At 33.0% G+C, this 14,468-nt stretch overlaps 1 protein-coding gene across 3 annotated transcripts; it reads right to left on the reverse strand.

The window, feature by feature from the left end:
• Positions 1–760: 760 nt before the first annotated feature.
• LOC119640143 (solute carrier family 25 member 45) lies at positions 761–7,333 on the reverse strand. Of its 3 annotated transcripts, XM_038037985.1 has the most exons (7): positions 7,250–7,333; positions 7,045–7,154; positions 6,156–6,268; positions 4,726–4,966; positions 4,537–4,651; positions 3,489–3,756; positions 766–3,394 (listed from the first exon to the last, which is right to left on the reverse strand). In XM_038037985.1, the coding sequence occupies exons 2-7, from the start codon at positions 7,088–7,090 to the stop codon at positions 3,260–3,262; spliced, it is 918 nt and encodes a 305-aa protein (XP_037893913.1). In that variant the 5' UTR covers positions 7,091–7,154; positions 7,250–7,333; the 3' UTR covers positions 766–3,259. The 3 variants fall into 3 exon arrangements, with proteins under 3 accessions (XP_037893914.1, XP_037893913.1, XP_037893911.1); XM_038037986.1 differs by lacking the exons at positions 7,045–7,154; positions 7,250–7,333 and adding an exon at positions 6,340–6,956 and having other exon boundaries at positions 761–3,394; XM_038037983.1 differs by lacking the exon at positions 7,250–7,333 and having other exon boundaries at positions 767–3,394; positions 7,045–7,211.
• Between the last annotated feature and the right edge of the window lie 7,135 nt (positions 7,334–14,468).

Genomic DNA, 14,468 nt, shown 5'->3' on the forward strand with positions numbered 1-14,468 from the left:
ATAATAATAACAATAGTAATATACTGTAGGATCAATTATAGAGTGTACATGGTAATTTTTATCGTTTTATCCGTTGTAACTTATGAAAAATGAGTGAAACCTCCCGAAAGCAGAAGCGTTCTCAATTTACATTTCTCTGCAGGCGTGTTATTTAATCAATTCGATACTTTTTTCGTACTAACCGTCCTGCAAGTCCCTCCAATGTTTTCGCTAAATTTACAGTACATATCGTAGGTTTTGCAGCCAGAGGCATTATGTAGGCGAGTAGGTGGACAGACGGACATGCTTCTGTCAAATCAGTATTTTATATTGATCAACTATACTACACTTAGTATGCAGTATAACGTCTCTGAAATTTCCTTCTGTAACTTCCTTCCAATAATAGCATCTGACTTCAGTTCACTCACTCCTACCGCACATGCATTGAAATTTTCAATTTTCTACAAAAATCTTCCGAAGATCTCAATTGAAACTCATATCTAAAGAATAAACCAGCAAAGATGGCATTTCGTCATGAGTTTTATTAACAAAAATCGATCATTATATCCTTATTAAATAGTTTTTTAATTATAGTTTTGTAATCGAGAAAAATATCCAACGTTTTCATACCTGTGTACTTTGGTTTAATATTTGTACGGTTGTAACAATGAAGTAATTTCATTGACTATTGCACTTAACTTATAAAAATCAAGCACTTAGTTTCGTGTGTGTTTGTGTGTATGTTTTTAATTAAAATAAATTTAAAAAAAAAAAAATTTTAAAAATAAAAATGTTTCTGTCATTTCCTTACGCATACTTGGGCTTTTCTTCATGCAATAAATGTTAAACATTCTTCGTGCAGGTGGGTATTAGTGTTAAGCTTCTCCCTTTCTTCCAATTGCTTCACAAATAATTTAATTATATTTCTGTAGAAAAGTTACACACAACGTTGCGTCATAAAGCAAAATTTTTTATATTGTTATTTTTCTTCAGCATCTTAAGGGATAATACCATATAGTTTGCTCTAAAAATGGAATAATTGTTTTAAAAATTCGTCTACAAAAAAAAACATAGGTAAAAATATTTTATTCGAATGTGGCTCATCATTAAATGCCTTATATTGCTTGACCTTATAGCATTTTTCATTTATTTTCCCCGTTACATACCAAAAACTAGACTTTTTGACCTCACATAAGGACCTATTTTAAGAATAAGAATCCATTCAAATCCCTCCCATTAAAAACAAAAGTCACTGCTTACATCAATTTCTTATCTATCGCAGATATTAATGAAAATATATGCGAAGACCTTCTAAACTTTTACTGGGAAAATTGTCGATCCGTTAACACTCACCCCGACAAGAATCATGTAAGAAGTTAATATAAAAACGAACAAGAGAAACATTTGGGATGTGGTTCTCTACACATATAAATTTGTCATGTGTCTTTTTGTATAGTTGGAACTGTGGTCATGTTAAGCTTAGGTGAGATTATTACTTGACACGACTTAAGGAAAACGAATGCATGTTTTTGTTTTCTACTTCACAGAGATAAAATGAGAAAATTTGTTGCCTACTTTTAAAGGCCCCATTTAGGATAACTTAGGTTTAATGGGTTTTCCCAGCTTCAACTCCAAATCTTCACATTCAAATGTACAAAAGAGTTAGAATTAAGGGAACAAAACCTATTGAAAACAACTTAAAAACTATATTTCTCTTGATTTTATTTATCCATAATCTGAGACCAAAAGTAACGTAAGTAAGTACAAGTATTTTTGTGCAAGGGATGTGCTTACATCTTTTCAAGTCAGCAATAGGTACCGACGTCCTTTTACAAATAATAAATATTCACTATGGATTAGAGAAACAGACCGGAGGGACGCAAAGGCGTTATGTAGAATAGAATAGAGATTTTGCATATACGACTGTCTGCTATACCATCAACAAGTGTTAAATAAGCGAAATTGATAAACGGAAAAAGTATTTGAATAGCAATCTTTTCTTGCATTCAAAGTGTCGAATTTTATACTAAAGTTGTTTTTGGATCGTACCATTACTAGGGATGAAAAATTGATTTTTATTTTGAGAACCCAAAGAACAAAAGGTCATGGGTAGACCCAAGCGCATTATCCAGAGCGACTGCAAAAGGTGCTCGCTTCAACAAGAAGACGATGCTCTCTGCTTGACGATGCTCTTAAAGCCGCTCGCTATCTAGAAAACGACCAAAATATCAAAAGGAGCAACAAAAGATCATTTTTTTACATGACATTCATTCATCGAACCATATTGGAAAATCGTTTTGCGACAGGCTGGAAACACTCATCTGGTCACGTTGCTTTTGTCTCCCGACTTGGTTCCTTCCGATTATCATTTGTTTGCTGGACTTACTCATGCGAAGATGCTACAAGAATGACTCGATGAATACTTCGCAGCAAAGGGGAAAATTCTCACTGACGTGGTATCTACAAATTGCCTGAAAAATGGGGAACATGTATATCTAGCGACACTTTGAAAAGACCATTTTTTATTTGTCTTCCGAATTTAACGTGTTTTCCCCGTTTTTCGTTTAGTTGCGTCTTCTTGTAAACCTTCAAATGCTTATGAATGCCTATAAAGTCTAGGTATAGCTGATGTTTAGAATAGGACATAGAGAAAACTGGGTAACCTTTAAATTGAAAAATGTTTACAAACTGATTAGGATCGTAAATGCAAAAGCAAATCTATAGACAGACACGACAAATCTATGTCAAATATTTTCGGCACTATATCCTAGGGATTGAGACTAAGGCATTAAGAAAGCTTGATCATAATTTCATTTGTTTCTGAGCTTGCTTTCTTACTTTCTTTTCTTTCCTTTTCTTCTATTTCTCACGTTTAATGCTAACGACTTCCTAGTCTTGTCTGACAAATCAACTCGTACAGAACAAAACACGAAACTTGTCTTCTATTGTCTAGAATTTAGAAACAGTTGCATAGGTTCACTTATATTGAAATACCGTCTTCCTCACCCAAGGGTTCTTAGAACAGCAATTAAATAACATTTTGAGTGAAATATTATCGTAAAATTGCTTTCTTTAAATTAATTTAACTAATTTTTTTATTTTAGTTGTTAAACGGTAAACCTAAATATATATAAATAGTTTCCATATACGTACAACTTTCAGGTTTTGTCTTTAAAAGTGAATTAAAAAATATAATAAATATTTAAATCCAATGCGATGATGATTTTAAATACTTTTCAGTTTTCGAAATTTTATCAAGTTTGCCTTAACAAGTCATTCATTACATATAAAAGTCGCGATATTTTTGTCCCCATTCCAAAGCATATTCGTAACCTAGAAACGTGGCCGCATTTACAGGTATCGCACGAACTACTAACATCCAACTGCCCCGGAACAAGCTCCGCATACCATAACGCTTTGAATTAAAAAAAAAATAGAAACAAATAAAAAGTAAAATTAACGGCCAACACGTTTTGTACTTGCATTGTAATGCTACTCGAATTACTTACCCGAAAATTTACTACCAAGCAATGACGAGTAGAACGATATTGACGATTTTCTTCGGCCTGCATTATTGTCTTGACCACATCGAACGGTATAACACATACCCAGGAGAGTATACCGGCCCAAGCTCCAGCCAATGTGGTAACAATTAGATCCACTTGCGACTCGTCTTTTTTGCGACCTTCACGACGTTGTTGGACAAACGGTGTACTGTCTAAAAATTTTGTTGTGTGACGATAGGCGAGCATATAAATGCCGTAAGGGAAAACATCACTACAACGCATACAATGATGGACATCAAATTTTATTAAAAACAAGTAAGAAAGTTATATTCGGCGGGGGCCGAATCTCGCATACCCACCACTATGTTTTCCTCATTCTACTCTTCAAATTCTTTTATTTGATACCCATATCGATGGTATTATTACAAAGCAAGTGATCGTGGTGTGTGGCATATTCATATTAAGCAGATAATATATCCTCACCTAAAGAGTGTACAAAATAGTTTTAAACATTCGGTCTTGTTTGCCTTGTGATAAATCAGCATAAAACCTCAAAAACGTGAAACAAAATAAAATTTAATTACTTGAAATTTTGTGTGGGCATGGCCGATTGGTTCTATTTTTGGACCTAGAGAGTAGCGGTTTCGTAAAGTAAATGTAGAAAATTTCAGAGTCACGAGCGAGAATCCAAAAATTTTTGTTAAAAAAAGTTGAGTTTGCGCTCAGTTTACGCTCCACTGGGGGCGCCTGTTCCGACCAATTTGGCCCATTTTTAATACCAACCTGCGTGCAAGAATTTCCAATGTTTCTACCAAATTTGAAGTCGATATCTTCATTTGTTCGACCAGAAGAGTGTCTACAACACACACCACACAGACGGACGGACATGGCTAAATCAGCTCAGAATTTGTCTACTTTATAAGGTCTCTGAAGCTTCCTTTTGGGTGTCACATACATAATGGAAGAAAACAACACGAGTATACCCCCATCCTATATTGGTGGGCATAAAACGAAAAAAAATTTATAAACTCAAGCAAAATCTTTTAATTACCGACACATCATTGGCAATAAGCCTCTATATATACCCGATATACCGTCGCTTTTCAAGATTCTTTTGAATGTGTTAAACGGTGTTCGCCGTTGCCCCATCACGTATTCATTGTAATCTAAAATTAAGAAAGATGATTTTCAAGTCATTCAAGAGCGCGTCAAAGGATTAAAGCGGTTTAGAGATACCTACAGAATTGTGTCTGTAATCGTACTTTCACCAATTCAATTGGACAGGCTATGAATGATTGCACAAACCCGGCTATGGAGCCAGCAAGAAACATGTGTTTGTATTCCAATTGTTCACGCTGATAGTCACTGTGACAGACTCGCCTCAGTTGACGCATATGATTTCCATAGACACCAAACAGTATTGAGTTGATGGCACCAGTGGTAACAAACGGAAAGAACATGCCACGATAGAAGCCTTTAATCTTAATTTAAAAGCATTAGGTCCTTTTTTCAGCATTTAAAATGTCTTAAATGTTAGGCGTATAACAAATCCCCTACAAGGGCTGTACGATACGTACTCATTTAAGTTATTGTTTTTTTCAAATACAATCTGCTCCGGACTCGACTTCAATTTATGGACGTTGGGAAAGGTGTTACATTAATATTGTCATGAGCAAAGTATTCGGACGTCCTTTTTATGATGTATGCGTTAAGGCTTGGGACTGGTTACGTGAAGCGACGCCGCCTACCATATTGCAAATACAAAACATGCCTATCTGCATAGGTACTGTAGATTGCTTGTCTTCAAAAAAAAAGGTGAGTGCAAGTTAGACGAACCGAAACCGCATTTATATTCCATACTTCTTGTAGTAGGTATCACCCAAGGCAAGGTAAGGTCCTTAGCCGATGATTAACCATTTTTCAGAGAGGAACTAAAGTAAATTGTAACCGACAAGCCCCTTATAATTCTGATAGAATTTGCAAAAATTACTTCAAACCAGGGATGAGAATAAGTTCGATGAACCGGAGCACATCCATCTTTCATATACTTAGGGTAACCGGAAGACAAAGTTATTCGAATTTTTTTTTAAAAAACTGCGTTTGTCGCATCTCTAGACCTAAATTCTGACTATATAAGAATTTCCCCGAACAACGATGGTTTACGGTGTTTGTCTTTTTATACAGAAAATTGCAAGTAAACTCTTGAATCGGAACGGTAAGTCGGCAAAACGAATGTCGGAACTGTTACCGAATGACCAAAAGAAGAACAAATTTGTTGGATATCAAACGATTTGGACTAATGTGCTGATTGTTGATGAAACTTGGGTCTAGTACTAAGCACCGCAGAAAATCCGTTTCCGAATTGTGGCTTTCGCGTTGCCTGCCACCAGACTTAGACAATCAACTACAGCAGTCTATTCAAACCAGGGGTGAGTATAAGTTCGATGAACCGTGTTCTGGAATAAAGATGGGAATGTGCAAGTGTCATCCAGTCTCTATTAAATGATCAATATTAAAATCCCCCGGCACTCCCGTTTTAAAAAGGAAAAAGTATTCCACTTAAAACTTTAGAAGCGAAGGCTCCGCGTTTCTGGAAAGGATTTTTAGTACAACCCTCGTAGTTGATTAATTTCGCAAAAAAATTATTTACACTGACGACTAAATACATACTCCATTATTGCGAACGTAGATTTGCTTAGTAGCAGTAAAGACGTTAGAATTCGAAGCCTGCTGCCACGTCTTGATCGTGTCCAGAGGATGGCCCACTAATACGCCGCAAGCCCCTTAAAAAACAGAAATGAAAAGAAAAGCAATATTAGGCAAAAAAGAAGCTTTCGATTCTTATTATACATACATGCGAACGAAGCATTCCATCGGACTTAAAAATAGTGAAAGCGTAAGTTCAAAAACAATAAAACACAAAGCGACGCGGTGATGAGCAGGTGCTTTTGCGTTTATCATTTATATATTTTTTTAATAATAAATTAGGCAAGAAGGCATTATCTGTGAACTGTATGTATATGTTAGACACTATGCCACCGACACCGACATCAACCACTAAACATCACTTTTCTCTAATGTTTTTCGATTGCAATAACAAACGTTGATCTTGCCAAAAAATGTGCCCATGTGCAATATGAACATAATGATTTGTGTGTGTGTGTGTGTGTGTGTGTGTGTGTATGTATGTGTGCGTAGTAAAGCTGCTTATACGGGAAATGCTAATGGGCGCCAAAAAACTGAACTTGATCACTTTTGATGGCCAAATTAGTCCTAATGCTTGACGATGTCAATCAACTTGTGGGACACAATTTATGCATCGAACAAAAAAACAACAAGAGAAAACAACAAAAATCGTATTAATTACATCACTAAACATATGAAAATATGAAAATGAGAAAAACTTCTGACGATTATTGCGTTTAAAAAACTGTTTACACTATTAAGCGTGCAACGCAATTAATTGTTTTTGTGTTAACAAAAAAAAAAAAAAAAAAAACAAAAATGAACAAAACATTATTTTTTTTTTATTATTGTTTTTGTAGAAATTTTCACTTGCCACCAAAACAGCCAGCTAAAAAATGGCTATACTGTTCGTGCCTCATTGCATCACACCTCGCACTCTTATAAAAACAACACCAACTTTAATATATAATTGATGTGTTAACTCTACAGTATTTATGAAAATTATCACACATATTTTATTGTTGTTGGCTTGTTTGTTTGCTTTAAAAACAAAACAAAAAAAAAAAGACGTTAATTACTTAAGCTTTTTGTTTCCTTCAAAATTCCTACAACGAGTGCCGAGCGCCGCTATTCTATTTATTTGCACACTTGCTGTGTTGCCACCACTATCGCTCACTCACTCTTATTGCAGATAATTATCATATGATTGCTATAAACGAGTGCAACAAGTTTAAAGATAAAAAGTTGAAGCTTTTTCAACTATGCATTCGAAAGCTTCAGCAGCCACTTAAGAGGAACAGCTTTATATATATACGGTGGCACTATCGCTAACAAAAGTGCGCAAAAAAAAAAAGTGAAGTGATTTCAATCGTTTCTTTTGTCTCCTTTTACTCAATTATTTTAATTTGCTCGAAATTGAACACAAGAAAGACAAGCAAAGACTCCACTATAGAGCGACCTATCCCCATCCTTCACATGCAGTTATTTATATAATGACTTTTCAAAAAAACAGCATTATAGCTCACAATATCTCAAGAAATTTCCCTGTAACCTCTACTCATTACTAATGTATAGAAGCATGAGCAAGGTCAGATAGGGACATTATTAGCTCTAGATTTCCGACGTCGTTTGTGTACCTATTTGAGAGGTCAATTTTGTGAATCGTCACATTCGCACAAATATAGATAGGAAAATGAAATTTGACGCAAACATTCCATGATAGACTAAGAATATATACTTACAAAGTGGGCATGATCTGTTCAAATATCGGCCCACAACGTAGAAAACACTAAAACAATCTCGAAAAATACGAATAATTTTTTCAGCATTTTCATCTATAACTTTTAATCCTGTGACTATATTTCTAAAAAACTAGCACTCGAGTATTCGCAGAATTATCTGCCTATACTGTGCAAAAATAGTCCCCATTGGCTTCAAGCCACGGCCTCTAGTAATGCACTGGATAGTAATAACACGGACGAAATTTTCTGTTTTTAGTAACTGTTTAGTAACCACTTCTAAAAGTTAATCTGAAAATATGTGAAGTAGTTTTACTTCCTTTCTTTTTATACCATCATCGATCCCTGAGGGCTATATTCATTTCGTCAAAATGTTCGCATCGCCTAGAAATATGCATCAGAGACCACACAAATGACATGTATTCACGATCAACATGAAACTTGAAATGGATTTAAGCATGTTTTGTCAGTCCATCTGTGCAGTGTCTGTTGTAAGCATTCTGCTGGCCACAAAAGTGAACCCGGTCGAAGAACGCGCCCTGAGCACCACGTGAGCTGGGAACACCTCTGTTTTTAAAAACGAATGAAAAATTGGTTTTTTGTTCATTACTCTCAAACTATAGCAAATAGATGTACAAAAATTTTCAAATTCTTGGCCGATTACAACTCTTGAATGCTCCTAAACATGTCCGCCCATTCATCTGTCCATCTGTCTGTTTGCGAAACCTTCTAGCATTTGTGCAAATCATTCTCCCGTTAGCGAAAATGAAGACATCGCTTAAAAATTTGCAAAAGAATTTTGGATTGACCTAAACATTTGTAAGGACACGCGTACAACGCCCACATGTCTCTGCGACAAAAACTTCTTTATTGAAAATAGAAGAAATCAACTGCGCCCACTCCTTATTATAGAGTAGAGTAGAGAGAGAATGTTGAGCTTTTACTGTTTTGTCTTTTTGTGGAGTAAAAGGTGATGGATACAGAAGGTTCGATCCGAACCGAATTTAATTTCCTTAGTTAATAGTATATATGAAGCGTAATGAAAGTTAAGAATTATGGAACATGGACGTAGGACATTACTTTCAATGGACAAGTCAGGCACTATCCTTTAGTCTTCGCTTCTGTTGGTTCAACTGCTCTTTTCTACTGTTAATATAGATAAATATTCATCCTATAACCTGACGACACAACTTTATGAAAACTCAATTTGGATTATTTATCTTCGCTACAATTAATGGACAATTGAATATATTATGATACAACTTAAGCTAATGAGTAGCCTTTCAAATGTTCTCCAGCCAAGAATATACATAAATGCATGACATAAAGAAATAAGACCTATTTTTCCTTTTTTTTACAGAAAAACTTGATTGCTCCGATTGTATGCGAAGCGGGCATGAGAGAAGCGATTCGTTGAAAATAAGTAAGAAAACTATATTCGGTTGCGAGCGAATCTTTTATACCGTATCATCAAAGAAGGGAAAAATGAAAATTTTCATACTCCATCGTAACAGGTTGGGGTGGCTGATTTTTCATATTCTTGGAGAATGATTTTTGTGTGTTATAGCTTATGAGCAACGAGCAGAATACACCGAAACGAAGGTGTTCTGACTTTTGGTTCTTTAGACGTGTGGACGTTGTAGGCGATATCTCCTTCTTTGCGGGGGAACGGGAGAATGTGTAGAACAGATATAACACAGTTTGACAGACGGACAGATAGACGGACTAACACACGAGCCGACATGCTTAGGTGCTTTCCAAATTTGAAATTGCCCAAGAATTTATACGCTTTCTGGGATGCTTGCAGCTGACTTCTGCGCGTGATAAAGGTATTGAAAAAAAAAATTAAATTTTTATACAGGTACTACAGCACCACCCATAAAACACACGTACCTTTACCTAGTGTAGTTTATGGGTAACGAGCAAATACGAAATCTTTTATTCGATTTGAAAAACAAAAGTGTTCTCAGTGTCCGTATTACTGCAAACGTGTCGATCAATTCGATCGATTTCTTCCACTTTTAATATCGACCTGCAAGCAAGAACTCGCAACGTTTCTGCCAATTTTGATGTCGACGGGCAGATGCACACTTAAATCGATTCAAAATTTAACGCTGATCTTGTATATATATATTTTGTTGGCGTTCTCTGAAGAAGCCTTCTGGGCGTTGGAAACGTTTTGCCAAAATGATATATCCCTCAGTGAAAAGTAGTTCGACAAAGAGCTTCTCGTAAAATCATCATTTTGCGTCAACAGCGGGCAGAATAACAGGCTGTGGTTTCTTTATAAGTAAATCTATTAAGCTTTTAACCCTGCCATGTGTAAAGTAGCTGAGCAAGGAGTAAAGTTCACCTGTGAGACTCATTTCTGGATTGTAGACGTTTTGACTTAAAGAAGGAAAACTTGGCTGCAGTATTTTTTTTTTTTTTTTTTTTTTTTATAATTAATTTCTTTTTCATTTATTGTTGATTTAGTTTTAGTTTGTTTTCAAATTCATTATTACATGCGTTTGCTTGCAGCAAATGCACGCTTTATATTTTATTCCATTTCATTTATTTGTTTGTTTGTTTTTTCTTCCTTTTTTATTTTTTATTTTTTGCTTCTCATCTACATTTTGTCGTATTTATCTTCTTTTTGTTTTTGTTTTTAGTTTCTTTCATTCTCGGTTCGAATCGATTGATTGATGCCTTGTTATGGAATTTCTTTTTCAATGTTTTGTGTTAATATATAATGATTTTGTGGTTGTTGTTGTTGTTGTTGTTGCTAATGTTAAATTGTAAATTCATATCAACTAATTTTTTTTTATATTTATTATAATTTCAATTATAATTTTATATTAATTTTTAATTTCATTATAATTAGCATTTATAATAGTTTTAAATTTTTTTTTAAATTTTTTTTTTTTTTATTATATCTTTGTTGTGTTTTTTTTTTTTTATCTTTACATACAAAATTATTTTACAATGATCGGAATCAGAAAAAAGCTTTCCTCGCTCTAATGTTCAAAATGTTTTATTATTTATGTATTTATTTATTTTTTTTAATTTTGATAAAATGATGAAAGTTTGTTGTCTTGAAATGAAAATATAATTTCTTCGATAATAAAAAAAGAGAAGAAAAAAAATTTTACTCTTAAATATTTAACATTTACATATATTTATTTTAATTAAACTTTAACATAAACAATAATTAAACATATTCTCGCGATAATGAGATAAAATCAAGTTCTGAAATAACTAAAAACATATAAAAAGCAATGAAATTTCGTATGTATTTTTTTTTTTTTTTATTTTTGTTTCTTTTAACATGTTTATTATTACACTATTTTATCGATAGAATTTATTGAAATATGATAAAAAAAAAAGATGTGAAAGAAAGAAAAACCAGCTATACCTTTATAGATATCAATATGTGTATAATATAAAATTAGCGGATGGCTTTTAATTTATTTTTCTCTCTCCAATGTGTTGTAATTATTATAAATTGAAAGTAAATAAAGGCTTACAAAGTATACTGCACCTTAAACGGCAGACATGCTTGACAGGTGTGGGAAAGAAATTGGTAATAACATTATTATTTTGAAATCATTTCTGAATTTATTTATCGGCACAGTTTCGATTGTGAAATTTATTTCAAAGCACTTTGAAATATTCGCGTTGAGTTGCGACAATAGTCACAACGGGCATGTTAGAGATAGTCTTTCGATTCGATCTTAACGCGATATTTTTGATCTCGTCCGCATACAATCTTAAGAGATGGAAAAGGTCCCAAAAAAAGAGATTTCTTTAAAATTTCATGGGACAATTACTTAAGGCATTCTTGATGTGTTACCTTGTAGGCAAGGCGTAATTTCATTGCAACCTTACATGCCTATACTAAACTCTCCCTCTTTCCATTCCCATTGCTTTTGGTAAGACATGAAAATAAAGCGAAACGAAAGTCGCTTGCACTGGTAAAACATACCATCATGTTTATCCGGATATCTTTGTGATGAACTTACCACAAGAATTCTCGTTAGATTTTTATAAGTTCCAAAATTTTCTGTTAACGATTATATATGAAAAGACTTGTGGATATATGTATCAAATTCTAGCAAATTGACTCATTTCGGTAATGGCATTCCAATTAGTTGCAGAGCTCTGTACAGAGTTAGTAATTATTGAAAAAGTAACTTTCAACTATACACGTTAAGCCTATTTTAAGCCTATTAAGTGCTGGAAGCCAAAAAGCAAACGGAGTGGAAATAGCTCTTAAAAAATATTGCCCATTATATTGTTGGGGTTTTGTAAGCAACGAACAAAAAAAAGGCCTTCATTTCAAATTGTATTTTAATTTTTGTGTTCGCATAGGTTTTTTGATTTGATACAATATTGGAAGTATACTATATAGCTGAAACTGCATAAGAAACTTAAATGTATATATATATATATATATATATATATCATCCTACTGCAACCATACCGCCTCCTCCATCTTATAGACGTTTCGCTGTGTTAAAAGAAATGTATGCATATTTTGGTTGCAGCATTATCCCGAGCCCAAGAGCATCATAAAACATCATTTCTTACAGAGGCGGCCAAAAAAACGTATTTTACAAATATAAATTTTTAAAAATTGAGAGACAATTTAACTCTTAACTAACATAAGTAGATATGATTTTGCTTTATATTATTATATTAACAAAGGTTTCGCTTTAACCTTTGATTCGAGATAATGTCGCAGAATATTTAGGCGACTATCTCTGCTCTTATAGAAAACAAGGCATTAAACTGCGAAAAGCATTTCAATCATATATACATATCTATATATACATATAAATAAAGAGGAAGACGAAAAAATGCGGAAAAAAAATTGCAAAAACGTATAGGAAGCAACAAAGAGGATAGGAAGATATGTTTGATATAAAGAAAAAGTAGAGTGAAAATTGTATTTACGTGGCCTTCACTTTCGAGATTTTAATGCTCGACAATTTGAACCGAGTTGTTGTTTATATTATAACGGTCTTCTTTTCCCTTCCCAATAACAATCAGTTGTCTTTTAAGCAAAACATTTCTAAATGCAAGTAATTTAAAAAAATAATAATACTAATAATATTCGAATAGTTTTTCTTGCTTTTTCCATACGGACTATACTTATATATGTGAGCAATTGATTATATACATTTGGTGCAATATTTAGTGATTCGGCATGAAAACATCAATTCATAAAACAAAGCATCTCGAATACAGAAACATCTCAAGAAAAACTGTCAGCGAAATTCTTATTAGAAATAAGGCGGAACCCGCTTTTTATTCAAAAATTTTACTTTTACATTCACTCATACATGATATTGAATAAATGGCCAACATAACGCATCAGATCAAAGCATATACAGTCGTATGAAATATTTCCTATTTAACGTTTTGAACGTTGGCGCCCTCTTGACATGTTTTCCACTGTAACTATAAAATGCTTCGCTTTATAGCTTTGTGTTTCCGTTCAGAATTTTTATTTTCTTTCTCTTATTATATTCTGCTAATATTTTCTTTCGTTTCTTTCGCTTACATCATTTATCAAACGCGAAATTTATATGAAAAACAAACAAAAAAAAAAAAAATGCCGGCGAGATGACCTATTAGACAGAGTAGTGCCAATCAGCGCTTTCTTTCTTTTTGAAAATATTGATAAAAAGTTTTACATCACCTCAGAGACATAAATATAACAAGAGGAGCAGAGCACATCCGGTTTAGCATATGGTGTCTTGATGAATCAGATCGCCTTCGAAACATCTCTTAAAAACAAATTTCTAATCATTGTGTTTATATATAAATGTATACATATAAATAATTAATGTTTTGATATAAGTATTTTTATATTCATATAAATATATGATTTAGTTTAGCTTGTTTTTAAAAATATATTTTAAAGTGTTCCTTTTTCTCAAATATTTTACGAAACCAAATACCTCTGCCTTGTAATATTCATATTTTCAATTAACATTTACCTTGCTACTTAATTAAAAAAAAATAAGTAAAAAGTAAAATAAAAAAAAAAAAATGATGAAAACTTCCAATTGTAACGGATTGGAACAGGTCAAGTATGTAGTAGTAAAAGAATAGGTGATTGCTTTGCTTTTCTCTCTGTCGTAGAAAAAACACAAGTTTTTACAAATAAACCATTTATTTATTATTATTACGATCATTGATTGATGGTATATTTTTTTTTTGTTTTCTTCCTTATATTCATTTCTAGTTAGAGGTGTCAAGGTGTCAGGGGCGATGTGAGGGAAATTTTTTATGTTTCGGTATATATATGTATGTATTTATGCATGTATATGTATGTATGTATATGTATAAATTATACTCTTATTTAACAATTGTATTTAGTGGAAATTTGTTGTTGCTGTTTTCTTCTGTTACATATCTCGTTATATATATAATTTATTATTAGAATTTTCTTTATTTATATTTTCAGCGTTTTTGGGATTTTTTTGTTTTTTAAGTTTCTTAGAATCTTTTATATTCTATTTTGTTATTATTATTATTATTATTACTACTATTATTATAATTTCGTTATTTT

Source organism: Glossina fuscipes, unplaced genomic scaffold (assembly GCF_014805625.2).
Source record: "Glossina fuscipes isolate IAEA_lab_2018 unplaced genomic scaffold, Yale_Gfus_2 115, whole genome shotgun sequence".
NCBI classification, from domain to species: domain Eukaryota; kingdom Metazoa; phylum Arthropoda; class Insecta; order Diptera; family Glossinidae; genus Glossina; species Glossina fuscipes.